At 51.8% G+C, this 15,566-nt stretch overlaps 1 protein-coding gene across 3 annotated transcripts in view; it reads left to right on the top strand.

Annotated features, from left to right (window-relative positions):
- DLGAP4 (DLG associated protein 4) overlaps positions 1-15,566 on the top strand; it is a 225,283-nt gene that overhangs the window by 127,123 nt on the left and 82,594 nt on the right. For 2 of the 3 annotated variants that reach the window (XM_049779145.1, XM_049779147.1), the window contains exons 3-6: positions 4,954-6,025; positions 8,732-8,973; positions 11,349-11,463; positions 13,787-13,837. In XM_049779145.1, coding sequence (XP_049635102.1) covers positions 5,027-6,025; positions 8,732-8,973; positions 11,349-11,463; positions 13,787-13,837 — 1,407 coding nt within the window. In that variant the 5' untranslated portion in view covers positions 4,954-5,026. Of the gene's footprint in view, positions 1-1,986; positions 2,020-4,953; positions 6,026-8,731; positions 8,974-11,348; positions 11,464-13,786; positions 13,838-15,566 lie in introns of those variants that run through there. The other variant, XM_049779146.1, reaches the window with a different exon arrangement.

The raw sequence follows: 15,566 nt of genomic DNA, 5'->3' as shown, positions 1-15,566 counted from the left end.
CACAAGGGCAATGAGGCTTGTATTAATGAGAGGTAATTATGGGCACCCGGATGGGCCTAAGTATAGCTCAGAGACAAAGGCAGCACCATGCACCCAGCTGCTCCCCTGTGAGGCCGAGTCTTTCCTATTTTAAGACTCCCCCAAGGTGAGGCTCTGTCACCCGGGTGTTGGGTGACTGAATGCTGGAACCACATAGCCAGGTACCCCAACCAGCAGAGCTCAGGGTAACTCAGGTGCCTTGAACCCTAAATGGCTGCAGGTAGGAACTGGATGAGGAGAGAGGACCAAGAACCTATGTGGGTGATAGGACAGCAGAAGTCACCTTCCAGAGTCCTCAGCCAACCCCATGGAGGGCCGGGGAACTGGATTGGCCCATCGATCAGGGTTGTCTGTGCGGAGACTGCAGGACTTGCATCAACCTGGGGGCACCAGCTCTTGGGTGCAGACTGTCCCCATAAAGAGTTGGGACTTTGGCTGAGGCATGTTCCTAGAGCTGGGAGCAGGTCCTGGAGGAAACCAGCCATGACTTGTCTGCTCATGTCTGATGGTAGCCCAATGGTAAAACCATTGGAGGCCTTGTCTTGAAGAGGAGATCTGGGCAGCCCCCACAGCACTCACACCCCATTCTGCCCCAGATCTTTTCTCATTCCTCCTTGTAAGAAGCTTGCATGATCCTGAACTCTTGTTCTTGTGGTGCTAATAGGCCAGGAGATGCTGAGAAAGGAACTTACCCAAGTTAGTCAGTGGTGGTCCAGGAAACACTGGAAGATGTTGTCTACAACACCCACAGAGACAAATCGAAAGAGGATGTCTCTGAGTTCTTTATCTGACAAGAGGTTAATATCCAAGGGGTTAATAGATGAGCCGTCTACAGCCCACTCCAAAATAAAAAAGAAAGGACCACTACCCAGTTTTGTGTCAGGCAAAGAATCAAAGTAGATATACTTTGTCTCCCAAAGACAAGTGTCTATCAAAGCATAGCCAGTTAAATGCTTGACATTATCAGTCCACAGACAAATGAAAATCAAAGCCACAAGGCAGAATCAGTCAGTCATACCTGCAAGGCTAGGCAGGGGTCTTTTTAGTCAACTCCTAGCACTGCCTGACACTCTGAGCAATTCCCATAGTGGCCCCCAAACATTTCCAGGTATACCCTTCGAAAAGGGGTATAATATGTAGAGAAATAATATCTGGGGCCAGAGAGATAACATGGAGGTAGGGTGTTTCCTTGCATGCAAAAGGATGGTGGTTCAAATCCCGGCATTCCATATGCTCCCCCACCTCTGAGCCTGCTAGGGGTGATTTCTGAGCACAGAGCCAGGAATAACCCCTGATGCTGCCAGGTGTGACCCAAAAAATAAATAAATAAATAAATAAATAAATAAATAAATAAATAAATAAATAAATAAAATCTACCAAAAATTATTCAATGGGGGGGCCAAATAACCTTTCCAATGACCTGTTTATCAGAATGTAAGAAACTCAGAATATAAACTTTCCAACTCTCAAAGGTGGACATGGTGTTAGAGGAAAGAGCTTGACTTACATAACAGATGTGAGGCAACACTTTGATCCTGGACTCTAAGATGACCTTGTGCCAAGCACTGCTCAGAAAGGAGAGTGCCTCTTTCTCAAGAATCCAGGCATAATCACAGGGTCGAATCGCATTGACTAGCAAGGCCATCTCTGTCTCTGAGCAAATCTGTATTCAAGTATGCAGTGCTCCAATTGGTCAGGCTTGGGTGACAGGGCTGGCTCCATTAGACCATAAGAAACTAAGATAGGAGAGGAGTGAAATCATTCAGTCTTTCTGAGTGGAGTTTGTGTGTGTGTGTGTGTGTGTGTGTGTGTGTGTGTGTGTGTGTGTGTGTGTGTGTTTATTCGTTTTGGTTTTGATTTGTGGGGCACACACAGAGATGCTCAGGTCTGACTCTTACTTCTACTCAGGGATCACTTCTGGAGGAACTCAGGGGACCATATGGGGTTCTGGAAATCAAACTTGGATTGACCACATACAAGGCAAGTACACTTACTCTACTATCACTGGTTTGAAAGCTTCTCATAAGAGCTCTGGGGACTCTTGTAAGGGGGATGGATGGACATGGACTGAGGGGAGAGGGAAATTTTCAAAAAGAGACCCAGGTTTCTGACTTGAGCCTACAGTGGGTGACACTGAAGTATTTCTTTTACACCGAGACTTTATGGGCCCAAACAGATCTTTCAGATGCACTGGTATTTGGGGTCCTCTGGAGAACAAGTATGTCAAGTCCCAGGAGGAAAAGGAGACATTTAACAATGAGGGCCCAGACACAGGGAAAAAAACATCTGTATCACTTCTGCTCCTAATATTCCTGGAGGCCTTGGCCTCTGCTCTTTCTCCTTTATTCCTGGAACTGGGCAGGGTTTGCCCTGGTAAAGAAGCCTGTGCCATAGAGTCAGAGAAAGTATAATGGGTAGAGCACTTGCTTTATATGCAGCTGACCCAGGTTCCATACCGAGCATCCCTATGGTCCCCTAAGTCCACCACAAGTGATTCCTGAGTGCAGAGCCAGGATTAACTATAGAGCACCACCAGGTATGCCACCCCCCAATTTTTTAATAAGAAAAGGAAAGAAGAGGCCAGAGAAATAGTACAATGGGTAGAGTATTTGCTCTGCACACAGCCAACCTGGGTTCAGTCTCTGGCATCCCTTATGGTCCCCTGAGCAGCACCAGAGCCAGGACAACAGGTGTGGCCCCACAAACCAGAAAAGGAAAGGAAAGAAAAAGAAATCTATGACAGCCCTCCACAGTTCCCCAAGCACTTGTCCTATCTCCCTAGACCTAGTTGTCACTTTTCTCTAAAGGAAATGCCACAGAATTGAAGCCCCTTCTCCCTGGGAGGCTGGAGAAGGTTTCCTGAGCAGGGAAAGCTCAGCACATGTGCACTTCTGGGGCTGGGCCCTGCATGCTTTGGGATCCTGGGAGCCAGTGCCTCCCCTCCAGCACCCCGGGAAGTGAGCCTCGCTACACACAGTGTTCCCAGTCTTAAGTGTCAGTGGCCCTACCTAAATGGGCATCAAGGACATCATCTGTAGAGCTGATAGGACAGCTCTGGTCCTCAGGTGATGTGAAGAAGACCAGAAAAAGGAGATGCCAGAGCATATGGGGGTGCTCTTTGCATTTGCCAGAAATTATCTTCAAGAGAGAGAGAAGTAAAGCAGGTAGGGTGCTTGCCTTGCACATGATTGCCCTGGGTCCAATATCATATGGTCCCTGGATCCCTACCAGGAGTGATTCTTGAGTGACTAAGGGGCAGGATTCAAAAAAGCCACCATGGACACTGACATTCTTTAGCCCTATGACGGATTCCCCAGATGCTCTGGACTCTGAGAGCCCATCAGGCACGGAGAGGCAAGAGGCAGCTCTGGTCAGAGAGGGAGGGTCCACACTGGGTGCACTGGGTGCAAATAGCAGAGTCTAGGCAGATTCTGAGCAGTTGTTGGACAGTTTCTGGAAGTGACTTTCAGGCCTCGCCAGCCCAGGTGACAGTTGCAGCTCTGTGAAGAAGCAGAAAGAGCTGTTCATCCAGCCCCTGAACTCACTGTGTTATTTTGATGCTCTTCCAGCTGAGTGCCTCTATTTCGAACCCTGTGGAAGGAAGTTGAGCATTGACCAGTGTTTTTCATGCCCCATTCGGTGAAGTCAAGGTTTTTGCCTTGAGACTTACTCTAGCAGGAAGGAATCTCAGCCTTGGACCCATGGCTGGTGTATAAGTGGTCATATTGTTGCTATAACAAATTACTCCAGATGTATAGGCATAAAACCACTCAGGATTGGTGCCAAGGAGAATGGCTAAACAAACTGGAGGACAGGGATTGCTTTCAGAGGTGCCCTCCCCATACTGGATCCCTGGCTCCATGTGGGCCATTGAGAACTGCTGGTGAGCATCCTTCTTAAATATAATCTAAACTGCACCAATCCAAATGTGGCCCAGAGCCACATTCCTCAGGAGGCCCCAGGAGAGAAACTGTTGCTTGAGCTCTTCCCACTGCTGGAGGTTGCCCTTACCTCTGGCCCTCCTCCTCTGCTTAAGCTTCCTGTCCTCACTCATTCCTCTAGCCCCCAGTCCCTCTTTTTGAAGGACATAGGATCATCACCCCTCCCATTTCAGGATTCTCTATCACCTCCATTAGCCCTCTTCAGTCATATAAAGTGATATATGAACAGTTCTTGGGGCTTTAACGCTGGTTCTAGCGTAGGCTGTGCACACACACACGCCAGCCTAAGTGTTGAGACTCTTCCCAGCAGGCCTAGTGGGAGGAGAGCTTCAAGCACAGGGGAAGACCCAGGCCAAGAAAAGGGAAGAGACTTCCTGGGGTGGATTGGGAGTGAGGGGGTAGGAGAGACCCATGTTCTTGGCACCCGAGCTTGCCAGGAGCAGTTTCTGAGCACAGAGCCAGTAGTAATTCCTGAGCATCACCAGGTGTAGCCCCAAAACCAATCAATCAATCAATCAATAAACTGCTTAAGGGGCCGGAGAGATAGCATGGAGGTAAGGCGTTTGCCTTTCATGCAGAAGGTCATCGGTTCGAATCCCGGCGTCCCATATGGTCCCCCATGCCTGCCAGGAGCAATTTCTGAGCATGAAGCCAGGAGTAACCCCTGAGCACTGCCGGGTGTGACCCAAAAACCACAAAAAAAAAAAAAAAAAAAAAAAATAAACTGCTTAAAAAATAATTCAGATGGGACAGAAAGTCTGGGTACAGACCTGGATTTCCATGTCAGAAAAAGAGCAGAAATAGGCCCAAGGATAAGAACCTGTGAGCCTGAGCTCTAGCTTTCATCGGTACTAACACGTTGTTAGCTACGTCCTCAGAAACCCTCCACGCCCTGAAACCTGTGGGGATCCCGCTTACCTTCCAGCCCCATCTCCCAGCCAGTCCCACTGACATCTCTGTCTTCTCTCCCCAGGACAGTCACTGCCCGGGACAGGCCACCCGGGTGCCCCGATAGGGCAACGGCCCCTGCCCTGAGGGCCGGGATCATGAAAGGCCTCGGTGACAGCCGCCCCCGCCACCTCTCCGACAGCCTGGACCCCCCTCACGAGCCCCTGTTCACAGGCCCCGACCGCAACCCCTACCTGCTGTCGCCCACTGAGACCTTCGCCCGGGAGGCCCGATTCCCTGGCCCCAACACCCTGCCGGGAGATGGGCTCTTCCCGCTCAGCAACCAGCTGCCCGCACCCAGCAGCACCTTCCCCCGCATTCACTACAACTCCCACTTTGAGGTGCCCGAGGAGAGCCCCTTCCCCAGCCACGCCCAGGCCACCAAGATCAACCGACTGCCGGCCAACCTCCTGGACCAGTTCGAGAAGCAGCTGCCCATCCACCGCGATGGCTTCAGCACACTCCAGTTCCCACGTGGGGAGGCCAAGGCCCGGGGCGAGAGCCCTGGCCGCATCCGCCACCTGGTCCACTCCGTCCAGCGCCTCTTCTTCACCAAGGCCCCCTCGCTGGAAGGCACAGCCGGCAAGGTCGGGGCCAATGGCAGCAAGAAAGGAGCTCTGGAGGACAGCAAGGGCCGCAGGGCCAAGAGCAAGGAGCGGGCCAAGGCGGGCGAGCCTAAGAGGCGCAGCCGCTCCAACATCTCGGGCTGGTGGAGCTCGGATGACAACCTGGACGGCGAGGGCGGTGCCTTCCGCGGCCCTGGGCCCACCTCCGGGCTGATGACCCTGGGCCGCCAGCCCGAACGCACCCAGCCCCGCTACTTCATGCACGCCTACAACACCATTAGCGGCCACATGCTCAAGGCTGCCAAGACCACCGCCTCCGAGCTCACGGCCCCGCCACCCCCGCCCGCACCTCCTGCCGCCTGCCCCAGCCTGGGCGTTGGCACTGACACCAACTATGTCAAGCGGGGCTCCTGGTCCACGCTGACCCTCAGCCACACCCACGAGGTCTGCCAGAAGACCTCAGCTACCTTGGACAAGAGCCTGCTGAAGTCCAAATCCTGCCACCAGGGGCTCGCCTACCATTACCTGCAGGTTGGTCCCTGCACGGTGGGCTGAGGGGCATGGGGAAGACACGGGTTGGGGGGCACAGGTGGAAATTCTTCCCGCTGGTCATGCTCCCAGCAGACACTGATCAGACCCTTCTCTGCCAAGGCCCCTTGATTGTTATAGATATTTATTTATAATTCTATAAATATCTATAATTTATAACATCTAGTTTTTATAATTTATAATATCTATATAATAATATAAATATACAATGAGTTTGGGCCAAGGATTAAACACATAGCTACAGAGCGACTCCTCCATCACTGAGCTGCATCTCTGGTTCCCAGTCCCTACTCTCTATTATAAGATTGACCCAGAATTATCCACCCCTCCATTCTGAGTGCCCACCTCTGCAGACCTTGAACACACAGAGTACATTGGGTGCAGCTATGTGCTCCTAGAACCAGACAAGGGTGTGGCAAAGAGAAATTGCCCAAAAATGGGAAAGAGGGGATGGCGAGCAGAATGGTACCACGGTAAAGTTGATGCCAGGAATAGGATCTGGTGTCAGTGATTAGGTTTCCAGGTAGGAAAGCACCATCTATGAATCCATGAGCCAGGAACTGAACTCAGCACTGGAGGCTGCAGATCTCTCCAATCCAGTTTATCTTCCAAATGCTTACCTGCTTATCGAGGCACCAAGGACCTGCTCCTGCAAAGTGTCCGACTGCTCAAGTGTAGCTCTGTTACTCCAGTTCTGGGGTGCTCTGCTGGCAGGGGGAGTGACTATGAAGTGGGTGGTGGCAAAGTCAGGGTGCAGAACCTTGTGGTGGGGAGAAGAGCCAAGGGAGCTTTAGTTCCCATGAGGATGGAAGGGCTTGGTCATGAGGAAGTGGTGCAAGCACCCAAGCATTAAGGTGTGGCCAGAAACCTAAAGCTGGAAGGGGCACTTGTGTGTGGAGCGCTCACCTCATCCTGAAGGGGAAGGTCAGTGTGGCTTCTGTGGGGAGCTGCCCATAGGTGTCTGTCTGAATCAGTTGAGCACCAAAGCTCAGAGTTCTTGTCTTTCCCTATAGAATTTCAAAGTCAATGGGGCTGGGAAGGTGGCGCTAGAGGTAAGGTGTCTGCCTTACAAGCGCTAGCCAAGGAACGGACCGCGGTTCGATCCCCCGGCGTCCCATATGGTCCCCCAAGCCAGGGGCGATTTCTGAGCTCATAGCCAGGAGTAACCCCTGAGCGTCAAACTGGTGTGGCCCAAAAACCAAAAAAAAAAAAAAAAAAAAAAAAGAATTTCAAAGTCAAGGGGCCGGAGAGATGCACAGTAGGGCGTTTGCCTTGCACAGAGCCAAATCAAATAGATGGTGGTTCGAATTCCAGCATCCCATATGGTCCCCTGTGCCTGCCAGGAGCGATTTCTGAGCACAGAGCCAGGAGGAACCCCTGAGTGCCACCGGGTGTGACCCCCCCCCAAAAATTTCAAAGACAAGACTCTGGGAGAGGATTTTATTTTTTCATTAGAAAGAAATAAAATCTGGGACTAGTTCATGTAGATATGTCTCGGGCTCTCAAGTCATTTTCTTAGACAACAGAGAGTGGTGTGACATGGCCTCCTCTCCAAAAGTGCTCTGGTCTGAACATGTGAACACGCTCCTGAAAGGACATGAAAATGTGTGGAGGGGGAGCTGTAGGCACTGGGGTATATGCTCCCTGCTTGAGAGGAGGAGTGAGAGTAGGGTAGGGGAACATCAGATTCTGAGCAGGAGCAAACTTTCTCAAGGGCCATGGAGATAGAAGGTGCAGCTGCTCATTGGGAGGCCAAGTGGAGGAGGCTCAGGTTGGGAAGCCCATTGGGACCCTCCCACCACTGGGAATCAGCCATTGGACAGAGTACGAGCAGAGGCAGTTTCTGTAGGCATGGTAGTTGTCGCAAGTGGTGTAGACCTGGGCTTTTGAGGTGTGAGGGATGTATGGAGATCACCCTCAGTCAGGTGGGACCTTTTAGATTAGAAGGTGGGCACACCTAGTGGGCGTGGGTAGGAAAGTGTGAGTGGAAGTATGTTCTTACTGTAGGGGAAAGTGCACACACACACACCCCTCATCCATCAGAAGGCAGCAGGCTCTGCACAGGTCCTCTGCCATCAAGTAGAAAAGGAGATGGGATGCCCCCTTGAATGGCCGCCTGGATCAGAGCCTGTCTAAGCAGTGACAAGTGATCTGTCACTGCCAGCACGAGGGGCACTCCCTCAAAGCTCTCATTTCACTAGCCCTTCTCAGTGTCCCCCAAGTGTGTGTGTGGGTATCTGAGGCTCAGGTGGGAAAACGCAGCTCCTTTTCCACCTCATGCTTGTCTGACTGCCCTGTCTTCACTCTGCTGTGGGAAAAGAGCTGTGGAGGGCCTGAAGGCCCTGCCTCAGACTGATATACTAGAATACCCCCGCCCACATCCTCTCTCCTGAGTCCAGCAGTACTGAGCCGGCTTCAGTGAGGTCCGGTCCCCTCGTCCTAGAGGCAGGGAACCAGGTGAGAACTATACTTGGGCCTGGGTGGCTTGGCACAAAGCCATCATACTGATCGTGATCCTGAACAGGTTCCGAACCCACATATCGTGCCCAGCCCTGGGCCCCAAAAGCCGAACCCCACTCCAGGTGGGTCAAGAGCCCAGCCAGGAGCTGCGGGGTTCTCCCGAGGGCTCACAGAAAGGGCGCTCTGCCCGCTGAGCACCCTCGCCGAGACCTGCCGGCCCTTCCTCAGGTGCCCGGGGGTGGCGGCGAGTGGAGCACGGCGCTGCTGTCCCCGCGCGACCCCGACTCCGCCACCGAGGGCCCGATCCCGTGCCGGCGTATGCGCAGTGGCAGCTACATCAAGGCCATGGGCGACGAGGACAGCGATGACTCCGGCGGGAGCCCCAAGCCCTCGCCCAAGACAGCGGCTCGGCGCCAGAGCTACCTGAGGGCCACGCAGCAGTCGCTGGGAGAGCAGAGCAACCCCCGCAGGTGAGTGTGGGGCCACGCCCCCCGCACTCTGCCCCTAATTGGATCCTAAGGGCCACGCCCACAACCTGATTCTGCCGACCCCCCCAAGCCCCTCCCTGGGTAGTGAGTGGGTCTCTCCCTAAGTTCCCAACCTGCTCTCAACCATGCTTGCTACCTAGGTATGTCCTGCCACTAGGAACCTCACTTTTCTGCATGCTTCAAATACTCCACCACCACCACCCAAGGTTCTAGCCCCCTTAAGTCTTGCCTACAAAATGAACTCCTACACACAATGTCCCCCATCCACTTGTCGGAGAAATCTGCTTTTGGATTAGAAAGAGCCATGGTCTCAGGCTAGCCTCACTTCGGTAAGATGGCTTTGCAAACTACTGTCCTAGGGTGGACCCCACCCATGCCCTCCTTCGCGAGCACACACACACACACACACACACATGCACACACACATACACACACACACACACACACATACACACACACCACACATTTAAGTCCCGACCTCAAGGGAGTCTCTTCCGTAAATAAACCAGGAGAGGATCAGAGAGATGGTATAGTGAGTAGGGAATTTACCTTGAAACACACTTATCCTGGATTCAATCTCTGGCACCACATAGACTGTCCCCAAACCCTACTAGAAGTGGTCTTTGAACACAGAGCCAGGTATAATACCTGATTACCACCGATTGTGGCCCAAACCCAACAATAAATTATGACAGCATCTCTGACAAAACTATGTAAATCTTGCCCAGGAGCCACATCCTTAGTGAATCCCACTCCCACAGGGGAAATGCCACCAGGGATCCATGTTTTCCTTTGAGAGATCCATCAGATACCAGTACAGCCCAGAGAAGGCCAGAACCTACTCTATGACTCTGTAGTGACCCCTGTGGTGATCCCCAAGTTTAGAAAGTATATGAATCTGGGGCCCGGAGAGATAGCACAGCGGCGTTTGCCTTGCAAGCAGCTGATCCAGGACCAAAGGTGGTTGGTTCGAATCCCGGTGTCCCATATCCCATGCCTGCCAGGAGCTATTTCTGAGCAGACAGCCAGGAGTAACTCCTGAGCACCGCCGGTGTGGCCCAAAAACCAAAAAAAAAATGTATATGAACCTAAGTTACTAGGAGAAAGAGAATCTGGTCTGCAGTTCCACCATTCACGCCCCCTCCTGTTCTTTTTAAGACTTAGAAGAGTTCATGAAAGGTTGAAGAAATGAAATGCCTGTATACCCGAAGCAAGATTACAATGTGAGATATATGTGAGGCTTTCACCTGAAGTAGTCACTGTGGGGTTTAGCACAGAATGATAGTTATGGAAAGTCTCAAATGAGGTACAAAATGGGTGACATTTTGTACAGGGGATTTAGAGTTCACCAAGGAAAAGAAAGACTTGGAAGAATTCAAGGGAATATGCTTAGGCCTAGTTCTTCATCCTCTGGAAGCAGAAATCCAGGCTTCATGAAGGAGGTCAAGTGACAGTGGTGGAGGAGGAGGATTATGCACTCAAGGAAACCAGGAGTCTCGGACAGAGCTGTAGTACAGGGCTTAGTGTGGTTGCCTTACATGCATCTGGCCCATCTCGATCCCAGCTGAATATGGTTTTCTACAGATGAGCAGGAGACATTGTGAGCAGGCTAGGAGCATAGGACTTGAGAGAAAGGGAAATCAGTAAGAATAGTACCTCAACCATTTATTAGGGCCTGCTGCATGCTGAGTTCTGTATCTGCTCTTGTGCACAGCAGTCCACACCCTTGAATCCTATCCCATCCCCACAGGAGAAGAAACAAATACCTAAGCAAGGAGGCAGAAGTGAATACCCAGGGTCACCACTAGACCCAGTCTCAGCCCTTCTACTTCAAGGGCCTGAGCTATTATTCAGAGCAGTGGAGGGAAGAAGTCCAGGTCAGTGGATACAAGAATGATTGAAGAACCATCAGCCTAGGATAACCAGAAGTGTTTGGGGGAGATTGGTGAAGGCCAGTCTCCTTGACGTCATATAAAAAGCACCCTTTGGGCAGCCCTAGGCTGAAGTCATAGCCTGGTCCCTCCGACTCCTTTGGGTTCAATCCCCTCCAGTCGCACCAGACCTGCAAGGAAGGACTCTTACATTGATTTACTACTTTTGGTCAACTTCCGGTTTGGAACAATCCAAAGCAAACTTGTGCTGCCACCTAGAGGCTTCCGCGGGAAGATCAGTAAGAGCTCCTGCCTCCTTGAAACAGGCTGGGCACTCTCCGCCCTGGCCCTGGCCTGGCTGGCAGCGACTTCCATCCTTTTCTCAGCCACCAGATGGTGATGACCAATTATTTTCCCATTGGGCCTCAGAATCCCAAGTCGAGCATGGGGTAAGCAGAGCCCCCTCTCCTCCTCACTCCCCTCCAGGAGTCTGGACCGCCTGGATTCTGTGGACATGCTGCTGCCCTCCAAGTGCCCCAGCTGGGAGGAGGACTACAACCCCATCAGCGACAGCCTCAATGACTCCAGCTGCATCAGCCAGGTGAGGGGCGCGGGCAGCAGCTTCCTACACAGGGGGAGACATTCAGTCCTAGCCCCTGTGCAGTGGTGCCCAGATGTCTGCCCTGTGTGTCCTGTAGTCTTTGTCTCTGCTCCACAGGCCACCCTGCGGCTCAGGAAAATCCCCAGCCCTGATGTTATGACCTAAGCAGGAGTCTGAGGGTGGGAAGGGGCCCCTGATGGAGGGGTCACACCAATGCTGTAAGACCCAGAGCCACAAGGGTCAGGCCCTAGAGACCTACATTTTCATGCCAGATTCATTGATGAAAGTAGGTATCCCTCCTCCCCAGAGTCACATTGGACTTCCAGGTCAGATGGCTCTGTTTCCCACCAAGAAATGCTCTGCACTATGAATTTAATTCTCTCAGGCCTCAGCTCCTAAGACCCTCAGTGGGGGTTTGAGGGTGGGTCTTTGTCACCTTTGATTCACAGCCTGGAACAGGGCGATTCCATTATTTCCTGGCCTCACAAACCAAGCAGGCAGAGCTGGGCAAAGCTGGGCAGGGCCTTGGGCCTCTACCAGGGATCCTCAAACTATGACCCGTGGGCCATATATTGTATTTGTTCCGGTTTTGTTTCTTCACTTCAAAATAAGATATATGCAGTAGGCATAGGAATTTGTTCATAGTTTTTGTTTTTACTATAGTCCAGTCCTCCAATGGTCTGAGGGACAATGAACTGGCCCCCTGTTTAAAAAGTTTGAGGGCCACTGTGGTTCTATATCCCTACTGACCTCCAACTGTGTGCTCAGCACTTTGGGGCTTGCAAAGGGAGGACAGGCCAGCACTCACTAGTAACCTCTTGCTGTGGAAGGAGAAAGGAGACCCCATGATGGTGCTTTGCTGTGGGACACAGGGAGGCTAAGGGAAGCAGAGTGCAGGCCACCTCCTTGCTTGGCCTCCCCATCACCAGGACTGAAAAGGCTTCAGAAACCCCACTCCCCCTGGCCAAGCATCCGCCAATCTGAAATGTCCTCATATACTAAGAAGAATAAGTTCAGAATCAGGATGTGGAACCCTCCATCCAGGCCACTCTCATCCTGGCACAAACGCATAGCAACCGATCTCTCTCCTCACCCACTGCCTGCCTCCTGCACTGGATTCTCAGCAGTCAGAGGGAGCAGGAAGGAGAAACTGAAGGCCAGACTGGCCATAGGTGCAAGCCAGGCCTTAAGGTCACAGCTCTCAACCTTCTCCAGCTATTTGTGTTTCTTCCTTACTTTTGGTTTTTCTGCTTTGCTTCCCTCTGTGTCTCTCATGGTTCTTGCCATGCTCGCCTGCCCCATCCCTCATCATTTCTTCGATTTTCACCTGTGGCCTAATGCACTATCCTAGGGGCCCAAATGAGAAATGCTATCTTAGGAAACCTCCACAGACTCTGGCTGTTCAGTTCAGCCCCACTGATCTTCCTGCCCCATACCTCATGCCTTTGCTGAAGCCTCCCCAAGAGCATTCAGGTCTGGGAGTTGTTGGCACTGCTTCAGGTCCCCCCCACACACATACACCTGTTAGTCACTTTCTTCCATGGACCCAGTGGTTCCATCAAGAACCGTGTTCATTTTCTCAAAGTTCGTTTGTGGCTCTGCAGTGCTGCTTGGATGCTTTTCATTCTCCAGACTAGGAGCACCCCACAGGCAGGCAGAAAACCTGCTCTCCATTCTTCTCAGTGCTCAGGGCCCTGATGTGTTTTCCTCTACCCCTACCCAGATGCCCCTCCATCTTTTCCACCTAAACACTCCTTTCAACTTCCTGTCTGGGTTATAGCTCCCTCCACTTTTCCCTCTCTGTTCTCCCCTCCTCTTTGCCTCCAGAGTGTCTCATCTCCACATCTCTCTGAGTGTTTCTTTCTCAATGCTGCCTGGCCCATCCACCTGCCACCCTTTTGTCCTCTGGAGACACATGGGACCAGCAGGGCAATGGGACTCAGCACTTTCCTCCCATACCTCCCTGCCCAACCTAGACCCCACAAAAACTCACCCCCAAGAGCTTGTGGCAGCAGAGTTAGAACTGTCTCTAGAGTGTCTGGTGTGTCTCTGAAGCCTCTTGTTCCTTCCTCCAGGCCCTGCATGATGAATGGGGTGGAGAGGGCGGCAGTTCTGTTGCCCAAGGACAGAGTATAAAGAGCTGAGGGCAATCTGGACAGAGTCCAGCCCCAGGAGTGAGCCCCCCAATCCTGGAGGAAGCTCAAGGAGACCTAGTAGCAGCACTTGGTCCTCAGCCAGTGCATCATGGAGCTTTGACCAGCCGTGGGGCCCACCCCAGACCCTAGGCTTGGTCTCCCTAACCCTCCCCCTCTCTTTCCTGCAGATTTTTGGACAGGCGTCCCTCATCCCCCAGTTGTTTAGCCACGAGCAGCAGGTCAGTATGGAGCCCTTCTCTCAAACCCCAACCCCAGAGCCCAGAGTTTAGGGCTGGGGTCTGGCCACTGAGAGGCCCCAAGCCCCATTCCTCGGCAGAGATGAGGGTGGAAGGGAGGAGGGGGTTCCCTGATTCCTGACCTTCTGCATGAGGCCTCAGTTTCCTCTTTCCCGGAAGCGAGGAGCAGGAGGCTAGGTTTCCTGGAGGAGATAATAGTCCAGGCCCGGAGCCAGTGCTCACTCAAGGTCTGGCTCCCTCTCTCCTCACTACCTCCATAGTTAAGAGTGCCTGGGGACACTTTTTGGACTGGTGACAAGGTGTATTGATCTCTAACTGCAACCCCCAGGTCCCCCGGCTTTCCTCCTTTCCAGAGCTCCAACCAAGCCTTCATAGATGTTGAATTATAGAATAAATGTAGAAATTTCTCAACCAAGGGGTTGGCGAAGTGGTGCAGGCCATGCTCTGAGTTCAATCCTTTATGGCCAGGAGCAGGCCAGGGAAATATTTGTGGCCACCCAGCCCATAGCGCTACCCCAGAAGTGCCACATCCTTCCTGCATGCCCAGCCCAATCATATTTCTTCTTGAATCATTGTTCTAAGAGGTTTAGGAGAGCCCCTAGAAGGCCAGATGCCCCCCTCCTCACCTCTCAAGTTTTTGAAGTGTTGCAAGATAAATGGCTCAGGGCAGTTCCCTTCACAGTGGGTGATAACATACCTGCAAGGGCTGGTTAGCTGCCATACCTGCCTGCCAGAGCTCAGGAGGCTCCTGACCAGCATGTACACAGCCTCACCTTATGGAGTTGCCGTGATAACAGGTGTGATTACCAGGTTCTTGCTCTCCTGTGTAGGATTCTAAGTACATACTGGAATCTCATTTCATCTAAACAATACTAGAAAATCTGGTCTTTCATCAGCTCCCAGTTTATAGGTGGGAAAATGGAGGCAATGAACAGTTAAGTGACTTACCATATCTGTAATTGAGGAAATGATGAGCCTGGATAGAAACCTGGAGATGTAGCAAGGTCATTGCTGTACCATCTTTAAGCAAGACCTAGTTACCCTTGGCAGGTTGCCTGGCAGAGTGGACACCTGGCTCTCTAATCCCCATTCAAAGCAAAGCTTGGGTGTGCTGCCCGACCTGCATCTCACAGCATTTCTGTCCCTAGAATTTTCTGCCCTGATAACAGGATCCACCCTCTCCACTTTACTAGCTCCATTTACTGTGAGTCCCTGTGGCCAGGGTGACCGCAGAACTGGTCTTTTTGTTTACATGTAATTAACTGAAACCTCCGTAAACACACGTGATTTACACTGCCACGTTGGACAGCTCCCGTTTCTATATTTCTATAGTCAACCAGCTAGTCATCTCATCTGATGTGGCTCCTGGGGGACATTCTATTTCTTTATGAAAACCAGGAACCAGAAGTAGTGATGGCTGAGGTCACAGCCAATTCCAAAGCAAAGGGGCCCCAGGACCCGCTCTAACCTTTCCTCTACATGGTGTTCATTGAACCTGTGACACCCCCACCCAGCCAAGACCTCGCCTGAACCTCCACCTGTCTCCATCATTGACCCTCTAGTACCTCAATTTATATAGTTAGTTGTAGGTAGTAACTATCTCAGTTATTTTTTTTTTTTTTTTTTTTTTTTTTTTTTTTTTTTTTTTTTTTTTGGTTTTTGGGCCACACCCTGTGACGCTCAGGGGTTACTCCTGGCTATGCGCTCAGAA

This window comes from Suncus etruscus, chromosome 9 (genome assembly GCF_024139225.1).
Source record: "Suncus etruscus isolate mSunEtr1 chromosome 9, mSunEtr1.pri.cur, whole genome shotgun sequence".
Taxonomy (NCBI): Eukaryota; Metazoa; Chordata; class Mammalia; order Eulipotyphla; family Soricidae; genus Suncus; species Suncus etruscus.
The sequence above is the reverse complement of the archived record's forward strand: the minus strand, read 5'-3'. Positions and strand labels throughout refer to the sequence as shown.